Source organism: Hyposmocoma kahamanoa, unplaced genomic scaffold (assembly GCF_003589595.1).
Source record: "Hyposmocoma kahamanoa isolate Upper Pololo Valley unplaced genomic scaffold, ASM358959v1 224, whole genome shotgun sequence".
Classification (NCBI taxonomy): Eukaryota; Metazoa; Arthropoda; class Insecta; order Lepidoptera; family Cosmopterigidae; genus Hyposmocoma; species Hyposmocoma kahamanoa.
Genome location: NW_020653743.1, coordinates 5572822 through 5587076, shown reverse-complemented (window position 1 = coordinate 5587076; position 14255 = coordinate 5572822). Strand labels below are relative to the sequence as shown.

Here is a 14255-nt window from a genome sequence, read left to right as displayed (position 1 = left end):
GTCACAACTATATAAAATTACTGACATAAGAATTATCGTTTGCCACATGTGAATACACATGTGGCGTAGTGTAGCTTGCGTCTAAGGATCAAAACCCACTTAGAAGCACGCATAAGCACGCTGTGCTTATTCGTATTGTGTGTGATTTGAGATAAGCCTCTTGTGCCAATGTTTATTGACCTGTTTTAACTTAGATGATTTTAATATACATATTTATCATTTGCTGCATCTAATACTACGCCACTTAATTATGTAAAATGTGTATTTCTAACTTAGTTGAACTACAAACAGCAGAAGTTTGTACATTCCGATGCGCCAATAATAGACTAGGGTATGTTATTAGAATATGGTGGTAAAATGATTGACACGATGGCACGTTGTGTGTTTTACACCGTGTTCCTGACGATATAACAACAGTTTTCGCCATGTGGATTGTCCTCCGTATAGTGTTGTACTATGGATGTGGTACTTGGTAGTACCGACCGCATTTTATCACACAAACCTTGTGTGTCCTTAAGAGAGTGATTTTTAGCTATCCTTTACTTGTGTGATACTTCTAAGCAGAGATCGAAAGAGTTAACCGTTATAGGCGTCTGTATTGATAAAAGGTGCTGACATCGGTAACCAAAAAACATGTGGTATGTTCATCAATATAAATTTGCTAGTACTCAACACGCATTACGGTTTATTCTTTCGGTCCTAGTTTCTAAAATTGCGATGTGTTTTCTTAATGGATTTTGGCGTATTATCTGCATCCATCGACTATGTAACCAGAAATAGAGACGAAATAATGTCTATCCGTCCCTAGCAACTCATCAGGCAAATAGGCCTTATATCATTTTTAAATATCAATTCTCGTTTGCACTAAAATCACAAATTAGAAAGCTGAAATAGTACAGCACCAACAACTGATCTGCGTGTACGTCTCCTTACATTCCAAAAATAGTCTACATTTATTGTAATAAAGATATCACTGACAATGGGGGGCTGTTCCATTCGGTGGTGTGGGAAAAACTGCAATACATCTAATTACATAACAAACGGAATCACATTTCATCGGTAATTAAATATGTTATTTTTCAATTTTCGTCCAATATACCAAAACTCAAGTTAAACTGGTCGATTTGAAGTGAAAGAATTGACGACATCAATCACTTGTTTCGAATTCGAGCTAGCCAATCGGAGCGCAGTTATCACCGTAATTATTTGGCAGAATAATTTACAAACAAATTAAATGACATTTCGTTCTATTTCTGGTTTGTATACTCAATGCCTGTATCGTGCTCTTGAAGAAGTCTTCAGAGTATAGCGGCAAGAATCACAAGTTCCGAAGGACCTCAAGATTAATCATCACTTTAACCATTTCATTTGATAACACACAGGCATAAATGCTGCACCATCTATGGACGTTAGTTTTGGCGAACAAATTGACCAATCTGGTGGGTGGGACAGCTAATTTAAATGTTATTTGAATGTCAATATCATTTTGGAAATAGTAAAACAAACCTGATGTTGATCAATGTTGAAATGTTTGTTCAGACAGTAGTTTGTGCTGATTCAACGTTCATTTGACTCGAGGTGCTTAGTATCGGGTCAATCCCATACATCAATATTAGTCCTTATACGGAAAGTAATTCGTGACCATACTAGCCGCGACACTCGGCTGCGGTGCTGATGACTTCTCATATAAATTCTAAGTTGGATGCTGATTTGTGCTAACTTTTCGGGATCTGTGTGACCCTTAATTAGAAGTTCTTTCAAATTATTGAAAATTCTTTACTTATAGATTTCGATTGGCTAAATATGTAACAAAGACACCTACACCACAGCTGCGCCTCGAGTCCTACCTATCTCTTTCATATATACATGCCGATGTTCGTAAGACTTACACATTGACTTCTTATGACTTTGCGGAAACTGGTCTATTCTTGGTGCCTCCCATTATTTTGTTTGCTACATGTTTGTGTATTAATCTATGGCATATTTAGCATTTGAAATTAAATACAAATTTTTATCTCTCAGTAAAATGTTGATGACATCAAAGCCGCAGCTTAATACGTGTTACCTATATTACCCTCCTTGTCATGAACAACGCATTTGCATTTTTGTAACTTTACAGTTATTGGCACTTACTTTTTTTTTCATCAATAAAACTGAAACTAAATAAGTTAAAAAACCGTTTACAGGGGCAGTAGATCTTGTTTCGCTGATTCGAGATAATAACTCAAATTCGCTAAAAATGTCTATTACGTTGTTTATGGTAAGGACGGCAGTATAATATCACTTTACGTCTTTATTTTAATTCGATTCAAGGTTGATGTTCTTTTCTTATGCTTTACTATAAGAAATGAACAGTGTGTGACACTTTGAAGTGAATATTTGCTTTTGTAGATATTTATTATATTTTGCAATTTTTCAATGTTTATTAAAATGACTTTAAACAAAATTAAGCGTTATGATCGCCACATAGTGATTTCATTAAGTCACAATCTAATATAACCCTGCTGCCCTCCTAGACATTCCTCTTAGAGGCATGTGGAATGCTTATTACCTATTCTAGACCCTCGGCGCTCGCGCAACTGGCGCAAGATCAGTGTCCCTCGCCTTCGAACCCATGTATCCCAATGTCGTTCTAAACGCAAACGCAGGAGTTCCAATAGTAAGTCAAAAAGGATAAACAATTGGTTCAATGCTTTTTGTTTATATTTTGTAGTGTAGTTACCTGTTGTATATGTAGTTAAAAAGTAGTAAGTTACATTATAAATGAGAATTAGTTGTTAGTAACTTTTGAGTTAACTGAATTTTTGGAATTTATTGTTCACTTACACAACATTTTGTATTGAATATGCAACTCAAAATTACAGGATGGTAGAAAAGTAAAATAATAAAGAAAAACCTTCCAACGTCAGATCATATTGCTTCTTTGTATTACTATCTATGTTTATTATTTTTAATATTTTGAGCGAAGGACTGGAATCCAAGATCATGGACTGTAATCCAAGATTATGAAGTAAATAAACATAATTTAAAAAAAATGGCCAAGTCGAAGTGAAAATAGCGCAATCACTTTACCATAATTGCTTTCGTTGATAAGAACTCACAATTATCAAGAACGCTTTATTCCAATAACATTGTTGCTAATATTAGTTTTCACGATATGTCATGAGATTCGGATAAACCTATCTTTTGTAATTTTTCCGTTTTCACTATTGTAACATTCACAAAATTAGAGAACCCTTTTATCTGTTGCTGTGTACTGGCTTTTATTATTAAATTCTGACAATTCAGTCACTCACTATGTGTACGTTTAGTAAAACAATTTCGAGCCTGTTATTGGATCGACTTTGATTATGCATGTCTAATATTAATTTAGATTATAGTTTAAATGTAATTTATCTTATACATTCATTAGTACTAAGTAAATAGCTTTAAATCTTACGTAATAATGACCGCTATATATTTATGATAATGTGATACATTTTCAGATTCAGCAAAACTGGATGAAATCATTCGAGAAGCGAAAAAAGCCAAAGCTGAAGGTCGGGAATTTAAATTTGACTATCAAAAGTTTGTACCAGATTATGATAATCCATTTCAAAGAAAGAAAGAAGATCCTGCGCAACACCAATTTCCAGAGAAGAAAGAAGACGATGCAAAGAAGAGTGATAAGGATAGGAGAAAGAGTGACAGGGACAGAACTTACAAAGATAGAAGTGACAAGCGGACAAATATTGGAAGAGACGACAGAGATAAGTATAAAGATGATAAGCGATTTAGAGAGCGTGACAAGGAAAAAGATAATCGGGAGAAGATTAATAGAGATAAAGATGAGAAACCTAAAGATAGGGATGACAAACATAAAGACAGAGATAAGAGCAAAGATAGTGAAAGAATAAAATCCAAAGATGACAAGAGTAAGAAAAAAGAAGAATCGAAAAAAGACAAAATTGTAGAGAGAGTTTCGGACGCTGTAAATGTTAAAGAAACTGATGTCAATTTGAATGATTTCGTTGTTTGTGATAGTTGGTCTTTAGATAATGATGATAAGACCTGCAGCCCACAAGTCGAAGATAAAGAGAAGAATAGAAAAGTAGCAACAGCAGATCTAGTTAAAGAAGTTAAGAATATAGATCCAATGGACCAATTAAGGCAAAGTCTAAAACAAAAGGAAAAAGCAGTTGATAGTCCAAGAGAAGTGAAAATTGAGAAATTAAAACCAGTAATCGATTCCTTCAAATTCGAAATTGATCCTAACGAAGACGAGGAAGAAGTATTAGACATATTTGACGAAGGCTTAGACATACAGAGATTCGCCAAAAAGAAACCCAATAAAAAAAATAACATGTATGAATCACCTATGAAATTCGACTATCGGGACAAAGACGAAATGAATGATGATACGTTTTTAGAGTCTGTTATTAATGAAATTAAGCAGGAACATGTTTCAGATGAGGAAAGCCATGGTTTAGTTGAATATGATTCGCCTCATAAAGAAGCTAGTGTAGACTCTGTTACTCCAGAGATAGATAATAAAAATAAAGATCGCAGTGATGCCTCGAGTGATTATAAATCAATAGATAGTAGGAAATCTATGGAAAGTGGGTATAAATCAGATAATTCATATAAATCTGATAAATCTCGAAACAGATCCAGTAGTTTACGATCATCGATCGAGAAAGAAATAGACCGAGATCTTCAGAATAAAATGACGGAGTCGACAGTCGATTCTTTGGAAACTTGGAGTTTCGTAATGAAAATCTGTCAACCTTTGTTGTTTAGGCATGATAAAAACAAATGCTATAGGTAAAATTGCCTTTTAAAATATCTATATCTTCTTCAATTCTTTTAAGTAACCAAAATTTTCCTTTTGAAATTTTACACTGCTTACCCCAATTACGCTGTACTAAATTATGCATCCGTGTATTTTCAGAGAAACTCGCACAAAACCTAATATATGGTACACGGAGAACCCAAAGTTGTGTTCATGTGTGAAAGATCGTTTGGTGGTATATGAGGAGTTAGAGATGTGCAAGATGGGACTTGTCAATAACATCTATGGGAGTGAAATGTAAGCATTGTAAAATACTGTTCAATCTGACACTTACTAAGGCTTCTCGTTCTTTTGCGCACAATAACTGCTTCCGTGTCCGAACGGTTACCATCCTGGACTGTGGCACGCAGAAGTCTCGGGTTCGATTCCCGGGCCGGGAAAAGTATTTGTATGGCTTACATTTATTTCTCTCGTGAGTTAGGGTGTAATTTGTGGTTGTCTATGTGTGTGTCCGTGGCACTCGCGATGCAGGGTTTCCCTAGTGTGGAGCTATGAGTGTGCGTTATAATTTGTTATTATATCGCTTCGCCAATTACATTTTATTTATTTTTTAATTTTATTTATTTACTTACTCATATTACAATAATTTATTATCTAGATACTTGGCACTCTTAAACCCAAAAGAGTTTGTTTGAGTGTTGCTCTATTCGTAACATTTATACATACGTAATCCTATACATACAGACAAAATTTTGTTTATACAAGTATATAAATAAACGTACACGTAGACGGAGCGATATATTTTACAATCTTAATATACTAAATGTAAATAAATATATAATATAATATTTTAATAATCATTCGAATAGAAACAGAAATATAAACGAAAAAACATTGTAGTTAAACTAAAAACCACGGTAGGAAAATCACATTAGCGATATATTTTGGCAGTTACTGCACAAATTTCGTAATAGTATTATAATACTACTACTCAATATATTAAACGTTATTTAATTTTTTTCCCCGTCTACTTTGGTACTGTCCGAGAGCCTTGTTCACTTTTATTTATTGTTTCTGTTTGTATAACTTAAAAAAAATAAGTTGCCTTTTTTAAATTCAACTTAATTTAGTGTTCACTCATGAGCAGTTGTGCAAGGTAGATAAGATCCTCACCAAATTTAATTTATAGTATGTTACATTGTAAGAACTGTAAGTGAACCAATAAACTAAAAAAAAAAAATAGAAGAAAATTACACGCTTGATTCGCCTCAGTTGGAACGGAATCCCTCAAAAATCTCCCTGCAACTCACAAAGAACTAATAACATGATTGAAAGTTAGAATTAAAAGCTGTGTGAATTGTAGTGCATTTTTTTTTAATTAAAAAAGGGGTCATCGTTCCCTTTATTTCGTTGTTTTCGTTTGTCTTTGTAATATGTTTCAAAAACTAAGTAGATTTATCAGGCTCTCCGTCCTAGGTCCCCCGAAGTGCCGTACCCTCCCGCACGGGGCTGGTACCCCCGTGTCAACGTGTGTCTCTCGGAAAGCGTGACCTTGCCTCATTCGAGCGATTGGGAAATCGAGGACAGCCATTCCAAGCCTGAGCCAAGGACATCCAACACGCCAGACAAAAGTGAGGAAGTTTTGTTGGACCTGGAATATCAGAAGTGAGTACTGTATTTTGTGTATCGAATGTGGTGACGGGTGACTATATCGGTTCAAATTTATTAAAAAAAACTAATTACGATCTAGTTTTTGGATAAAACGATGAGTTTTTTTTAGACGACAAATATAAATATAAATAAGAAAAATAAGCATTCATTACACTATCTTTATCATTACTTGAGACAAATTTAGAATGTTTGGTTTACAAATTCAAACTAGTATTATAACACGAAAGTTACTTTGTTACGTTTTCACGCCTAAACCGCTGAACCAATTTTGATGAATTTTGGTACAGAGATAGATAGGACCTAGAAGAAGGACATAGGCTACTTTTTGGTCACAAAAATCAATTTGAAAGACGGTGAAATTGGTGATGAAAGTTTGTGTGGAGAATCAATAAAACTATGAAAATTAGTATAGCAGGCTACTCAAAGTACTTATTCTACGAGACGAAGACGCAGGCATCAGCTATTTCAGAAAATTTGGTTCGTTTACAAATCATTCTCATAAAGAACAATAGCAAACTCCCATATAATTTTTTGTTGACATAATTGGTATGCGTCTGTTTATGAGACATATGTCAAAATATAGAGTTAAAGTTCCTGAACAAATTTTGTTTTGGGTTTACTATTCTGAGAAGACTGGAATTAAAGATATTCTAGTTTGAGGCTTTGAAGGTTATGTGTCACGTAGTTGAATAAAATAGTCACAGAAGTCTTAAACAGAGTTAATAGAACCTGAATGGTGCCGTTGGCTTGTGACGTGACGAAACTTCAGAGGAAATTATTTTTTATAGTGGTATGGTCAAAAGGCGTGAAGTTAAGCCATAACAAAATAAAACTGAGTGAATTAATACATACCACAGATAGAGGATGGAAAAAATATAGTTTAAGCTGGCAACTCGGACATAAATTATTTTTTTGTGAAACGTGCCATCTATCCCTGATTTCGGGAACTTTTTTGTCGGTTTTACCATTTTCTCGTGTGGCATTTTGGAGAAGGAATTATCTACTTTATTTTTCGTAATGAATTATGTACTTAAATCTCTTATTACAAATAGGTCGAATCAGTAAATTAAAATTTGATATTACGTGAGCTCACTTAATGTGGACCATAAATCCATACGTACATAGATACTGAAGTTCTTTTTTTGGCGACTGTCGCTGAACGTTAAGAAACTAAAGAACTGACAGTTGTAGATATCAGTACGTTTACGTACTACTTAGTTATTAGTTTCTTTTACATATGATTTTATTTTCAGATTTACGCCGCTATTATAATTTGAAAAACCTAATGAATTTATTTTATTCAAACTTGTAATTAAGATATTTGAAGACGTTAACGAATTAATTTCACTATGGTATTGCCATTGTTCTTTTACACTTATTTCAACAGTATATATATGGATCTCTTTCGTGTTTAAAAAAACAGTTCTAATTCGACACTTGAATTTTTACATAATTTTTCGTTGTTTCTATTTTTGACAATAATTAATTCCAAAATTAAATTCTTACGTCTAATTTTGTTGATGGTCTTTTGTTTTTTGCAAAATTGAAAAATGTCGAGAGAGGTTATAAAATCATTGATTTATCTCACGCAATTTGAATGGTAAACATCAAATAAGTACCTATAATTTATAAATTACTTTTGGATATATTTTAGATGATTTGTAAGCTCACATTTTTTTACAATCTCACATACATTTTCGCCATAATCTTTACTCTCTTCTGGAAACCTGTGTGCATATCATAATCTGATTTAGGCTACAGTCACCACATTTTTTATATTGTAATACTAGTCAATAGATTTATGACAGATCTATATACAGTGGGATTATTTACTGTCGTAGCTCTGTTATCGTAGGTAAAATGAAGATGTGAAACTTTTGTACTCTTTTCATCATTATTATTTATGCATAACGTAATTGATGAATATAAATGTACGTAAAACGGTACAAATTCAATTTTTAACTTAAATGATGAAAAAAAAATTATTTGTTTAGAAATTTTAGTTTGTTTGGTTTAGTTCTCAAACTTAACAGCTATCTTAATTTAAACCTATAGATAAATTGTATAGTTGTAACACTAAAGTTCTAAATTTGAAGAATATATAATAAAGAAACTACTTTCGATAGTCCTTTTTTGTAATTTCAGTTCACAACAAAGAAAATAAACGTCAATATATTGGTGAAATTAAAAAAATCATCACTTTGTCAGGTTCATGGAAGCAGTATGGCCCGAAGCAGTAGACGCGGAAGATACTGGTACACCTGGCAGTACAACACCTGTGAAGCAGCAAAGCAGGAAAAAGAAGAAAGAAGACGATGATGAACGTAAGGCGAAGAAGATGAAGATTAGCAGCGGCTGTTGGAGCCAGGAGTCGGAAGTTGAGGAGGAGGTGGAAAAAAGGTATCAGCTGTTTAGCCAGGTCGAGTAACAACGACTCAAAATGACGACAGGGAGTGGCTGGAAATTACAGGGTCTAACGTTGTAGTTGTAGCTCAAGCAGGACAAGGTCTATGACTGATGATGATTAATTTGTCAAAAGTTGACATTTATTTTTTCTGACTCTGAATTATAAAAATAGTCGTGGTAGCGATTGACCTACCGCCTCTCAAGCAGAGGCAGTGGCCTCGAAACCGGGATCGTACCACTGAGTTTTCGGAATTTATGTTCGAAATTTAATTTGAAATTTACCATGTGTTTTTCACTCCAGTCACATGGCTCCCATGTTGAAGGAAAACATCGTGATGAAACTTGCATGTCGAAGAAGGTTCACAACCCTCGTGAAAACGTGTGAAGTCCCCAACCCGCATTGGACCAGAGCGTGGCGAACTAGAGCCTAAATTTAACCCGCGCCTGAGAAGAGCCATGCCAGCAGTGTTTAGTCGTGAGACGCCCTGTATCGGTGTGTGTGTGTGTGTCAAAATAAGAAAAACCTTTATTTAAATATATCTCTGTTATACGTTTTAATGCGCAATATGCCTTATACATTATTAGTAAACCGATGGCCTGGTGTATATTGTTTTCAGCAAGAAGAAAGTAGACAAAGAAAAGCCAGTAGAAAAGAGAAAGCGCAAACAGTCATCTTCTTCCACTTCCACCGAGTCCGACAGCGTTGAAGAAGTCAAGAAAAAGAGCAAGTCGTCTAAGAAAAAGGTGCGATACGGTTTACATTTTTCTCACACATTTAATATGATGTTTGCTAGCCATTACTTTATTATTTACATACGTCATAGCATGTAGACTGACCGAGATCTCACTATATAGCATGTATAGAAATAAAATAAAATTACAACAAATACTTATTGATAATTGACTGTCTCCGTGGCCGAGCGGTTACCATGCCGGACTGCCACGCAGAGGTCCCAGGTTCGATTCCCGGGCCGGGAGAATTATTTATATGGCCTACATTTATTTCTCTCGAGAGTTTGGGTGCAATTTGTGGTTGTTTATGTGTGTGTCCACGGCACCCGCGACACAGGGTTTCCCTAGTGCGGGGCTATGTTGAGTGTGTGCGTTATTATTATTATTATTATTAATTTAGAATCATTTTTAAACCCTGGACAAAACTTGTAAATGACTTAAATACTTTTGAATGTTTCTAAAAAATAAGTTAAAAGTCGAAATATAGCAACTATGAATTATAAAAAGAAATCATAATAAGTGCCTACCACTTTTAAAGCGCAATGTCTCGGTTTGTGGATTGCTCAAATTATGTTTGTAGGCGTTTTGATCTGCAATAAACACATTGAAATTAAAGGTTTGCTTAGTCGTTTCGTAGCACAGTTAGGAGAGCGATAGCGCCGGTATGGCGAGGTCTTTGGTTCAATTACAGCCGGATTGAAAGAATTTGTCGGTATTTGTGTCAATAACAATAAACTAGTGGAGTATATTCACGAAAAATATATTATTGATCTAAATTTTGATTGAAATAAATTTTTTTTTAAATACTTTTCATCGACATGACATCTTCAATAACATTTTTGTAATTTTTTACGTACACCTACATATCCCTGCATCGCGAGTGCCATGGACACACTTAGAATACCACAAATTACATCCAAGCTAACGAGAGAAATAAATGTAGACCATACAAATATTTCTCCCGGCATGGAAATCGAACCCGGGACCTTTCCGTGGCAGACCAGCATGGTAACCTTTCGGTCAGGGCGGCAGTTATACCATCATATTAAAACATCCCTTTTTCTTATTATATACCATTGCAGTGCGGTCTACTAATATAAAATATTTGTTTTTGATAGGCCAACAAACTAGCCAAACTAAAAGCAGCTAAACGGAGACGAATGGAGAAGAAAATGCTAAAGAAACTCAAGAATAAGAAGAGGAAGAATTCAAAAATTGAAGAAGATTCACCACTCGACGATGATATAGATAAAGGTAATTAAAAAATATATGAATATCATTATTTTGAAAAACTTTTAAATTCGTGATGTAACAAATCGGAAGTTAGCGTATTAATTTCTTATCTATTTCATCAATAATGAGCCAATACTAGCGCCTTTTTAATATGTACATTCGACATGCCTAAATAAATGATATATTGCTCGCTGATGCCTAAAATGCACGCTGAACTGATGTTCATAATGGCACACGTAATTAGCCTGAAAAATAGTACTTTTAGGGTCGTATTCTAGAACTCTACTCAATGCTCAAGTCAGGTTTGTTTTTTTTTTTGTTATTTTTGAGTATCGGTTACATTGACTTACAAATAAATGGACGACGGGTCTAATACAAAAACCACGAAAAAAATGTCCCAAGTCAACCTATTCGAAATTTAAATTGTTATGTCATCGCAGTATCGCGCTGTCCGTAGAACAAATGAAGACTAAAGCGGAGTGTCGCGCTCTGTATACGATTTTAGCGCCTTACAAGTGCGGACACTTTTTAGCGCGGACCCGACGTCCATATAATTGTAAGTCAATGATCGGTTATCACATTGTTAAATTTGATTATTTATTACAATTCATTAAACGACCTGCATTTAATTTACTTTTACTTTTGAATTGCTCATGGTACTTATACCAGACAAGACGATTATTGCGAAACCTATTTCTTTATCATAATTGTCTTTTTAAAATTAACATTAAGGGTCGTATTCTAGAACTCTACTCAATGCTCAAGTCAAAACTTGAGTATGATTCAAAGCACTAGAAATCATACTCAAGTCCTTGCCATTAGGGTCGTATTTCCAGTACTTGAAGTCATACTCAAGTCTGCTCAAATCGTGACTTGAGCATTAAGTAGAGGTCTATAATACGACCCTTAGGGTCGTATACCAGAACTCTACTCAATACTCAAGTCAAAACTTGAGTATGATTCAAAGCACTAGAAGTCATACTCAGGTCCTTGCCATTAGGGTAGTATTTCCAGTGCTTGAAATCATACTCAAGTCTGTTCAAATCTTGACTTGAGCATTGAGTAGAGTTCTGGAATACGACCCTACGACTACTTAATACGGACCATATTTAAAGACATACAATATAACCAAACCATTTGTTAATAGTATTTTATAAAAAATTAATACATACACGCACAAATGCTTCAAACTTATTACTTCCCTATTTTTGTATCGGAGGTTAACAATTGTAAGTAACGTCTTTTACACAGCGTTCAAATTTCCAAATTTAAAAAAAAAAGCAGATTTTTAGGTGTCATATTTGGGGGCGATTTCACAGAAATACATTCGTTACTCAAAGAGCATTGATACTGATCGAATCTGATATTCGATTTATATTCAATTACATTGTAGTTACGAGTAAAATTAGACTCCATTATTTATTTAAAAAGGGCATACAGCGTATGACAATATGCATAACGTAAGTGTTGTTCATTGTCCTGCTTCTCATTCCAGCTTCATTGCGAGCAAATTTAGATGCTATATGACGCACGAATATACGCTTTTGTGATTAAAGGCTATTGTACCCCTTTAATGCAGACATTCTAGGACCGTGTGTAGTAGTGTTTAATTGGAGCTGTGTTCAATAGCACTTACACATACACAACCACGTAGTCGCACATATATTGAGACAACACTATGGTCCGTATTTATAAATAGCACCTACACTATGGCCCGTATTATTATTCATTCACTCCTACAACACGCCCTTATGGCGGAAGTATTCAGTAGCGTCCTGAGCCGAGGTCCGTGCACCTGGGTGCCCTTAAACCCGCTTCTTAAATAATTTTTTATACGGGCTAAGAGCCTTCAGCTCGCCCTTTTGACCGGTCGGGTGGTCAAAGCCATCAGCGGCCAACTGCACAATGTCCTTCAAAAAATATAAACAAATGGTCCGTGTTAATAAACAGTTCCAAATTCCGGTATTAAGTGTGTAAGATACCGTCACAAGTGACCAAGACGTTGCATTAAATTTCTTAGGATGTACTATGGGATGTACTAATGACCTTGAACCAAAGTTTGAGTGCTTAGTGTGAACACTAATAAGCGGAAATTTTGATAATTCTCAAATTGTGTGTAATCTTTAATCATTCATGTACTTAAGACGCTGAAAAGCGTCGATGACCTTAAACTATCGATGTTTTAGCCACGCCTACTATATTACAATTATTATGAAATGAATTACCTAGTTAGGTGCCGTGCGGGCGACATAGGCCCATCCAGCAACGCGTGATAGCTGACTATCAGTGCCGACCTTCGTCGTCGAAAAGAGAAGAAACTACCAACAGTTTGCGCGCGTCTCAAAAAAGGATTTTAACCAAAATTAGGTTCAAAATGGAAAAAATGAACCAACGACTGTTTTCATTATTATATTGCTAATAACGCTTTAAAGTGAAGCGTAATTGACGGTATTCAGCGCCTTAAGTGATATCTCTTAATAAGCCGACTGATTTTAGAACTTCAAATCGATGTAGCGTTACAGATAAATTTATAAATACGAGTCTTAAGTTTTTCTGTGTTATATTCCTTATATTTTGATCTGGCTTTCTGTTTGTCATATACATTTGGTAATTACATACTAACATCGTAGGTCATAAATTGAATAGGGTGAGAACCTGATGATTGTAATAAGGTTTTTAATCTTGTACAGAGCTTCACCAAGGTTGTCATATAATAATAATTCACCCCTCACACAAAGCGGCCACAATTCTTATGCATTTTTCTTATTACTTCCATGCTTGCCAATAGATGAGGATAGCTCAATCGAAGAAGCAGGTATTTGCTTCACTCACGAAATTTTCGATATAGTTCCTCTCGAATCCAATGAAGGGAAAGGAGAAGGTATCAATTACTGCTTTGGCGTTTTTTGTATGAAAGAGATGACGACGTCATTATAATCGCGCAACTTAAACAGCGTCCCGACTATCGTGTGGGCGTATCAAACTTCTGATTTGGTCATTTCCGCGTTTTGAAACATTGGCTGGCATGTTTTGACAAAATTTCCTATTTTCATGAAGCACGTTCACACCATTTTTCTTCTGTATAAATTGCGCCTTAAGCCTGAATTAGTCGAATTATGGTAATGTTTCTGCTGTTAACCAGGGTTCGAAGGTATAATTATCGTTCATAATTATCAATCATAAATTATCATGATAAATGTACCCTGATAATTATCTTGATATTTATAAAATTAATCGGAACAACAAAATGCTACAGTCGTGCCATCTGTTTATATCAGAGACGTATCCAAATGTGTGGAAATGTCAATCTCAAAAGGTTCCAAACCAAATCGTTTTACCCTAAGATTTTTCTTCATGTTAATTTAGTTTTCTCACTGTTTGTCATTTTTAGTTAAAAGTTAAAGAGACAAAACTATGAATCAAAATGGATAATTATCGGATA

The 14255-nt window shown here is 34.7% G+C and overlaps 1 protein-coding gene across 1 annotated transcript in view; it reads left to right on the top strand.

The window, feature by feature from the left end:
* The window catches only part of LOC113228263 (myb-like protein X), a 34616-nt gene that overhangs the window by 7231 nt on the left and 13130 nt on the right, over window positions 1-14255 (top strand). The window contains exons 5-11 of the mRNA XM_026461529.1: window positions 3486-4803; window positions 4931-5068; window positions 6248-6436; window positions 8651-8842; window positions 9466-9592; window positions 10699-10834; window positions 13602-13694. Of these exons, the coding sequence (XP_026317314.1) occupies window positions 3486-4803; window positions 4931-5068; window positions 6248-6436; window positions 8651-8842; window positions 9466-9592; window positions 10699-10834; window positions 13602-13694 (2193 nt within the window). The remainder of the gene's footprint in view (window positions 1-3485; window positions 4804-4930; window positions 5069-6247; window positions 6437-8650; window positions 8843-9465; window positions 9593-10698; window positions 10835-13601; window positions 13695-14255) is intronic.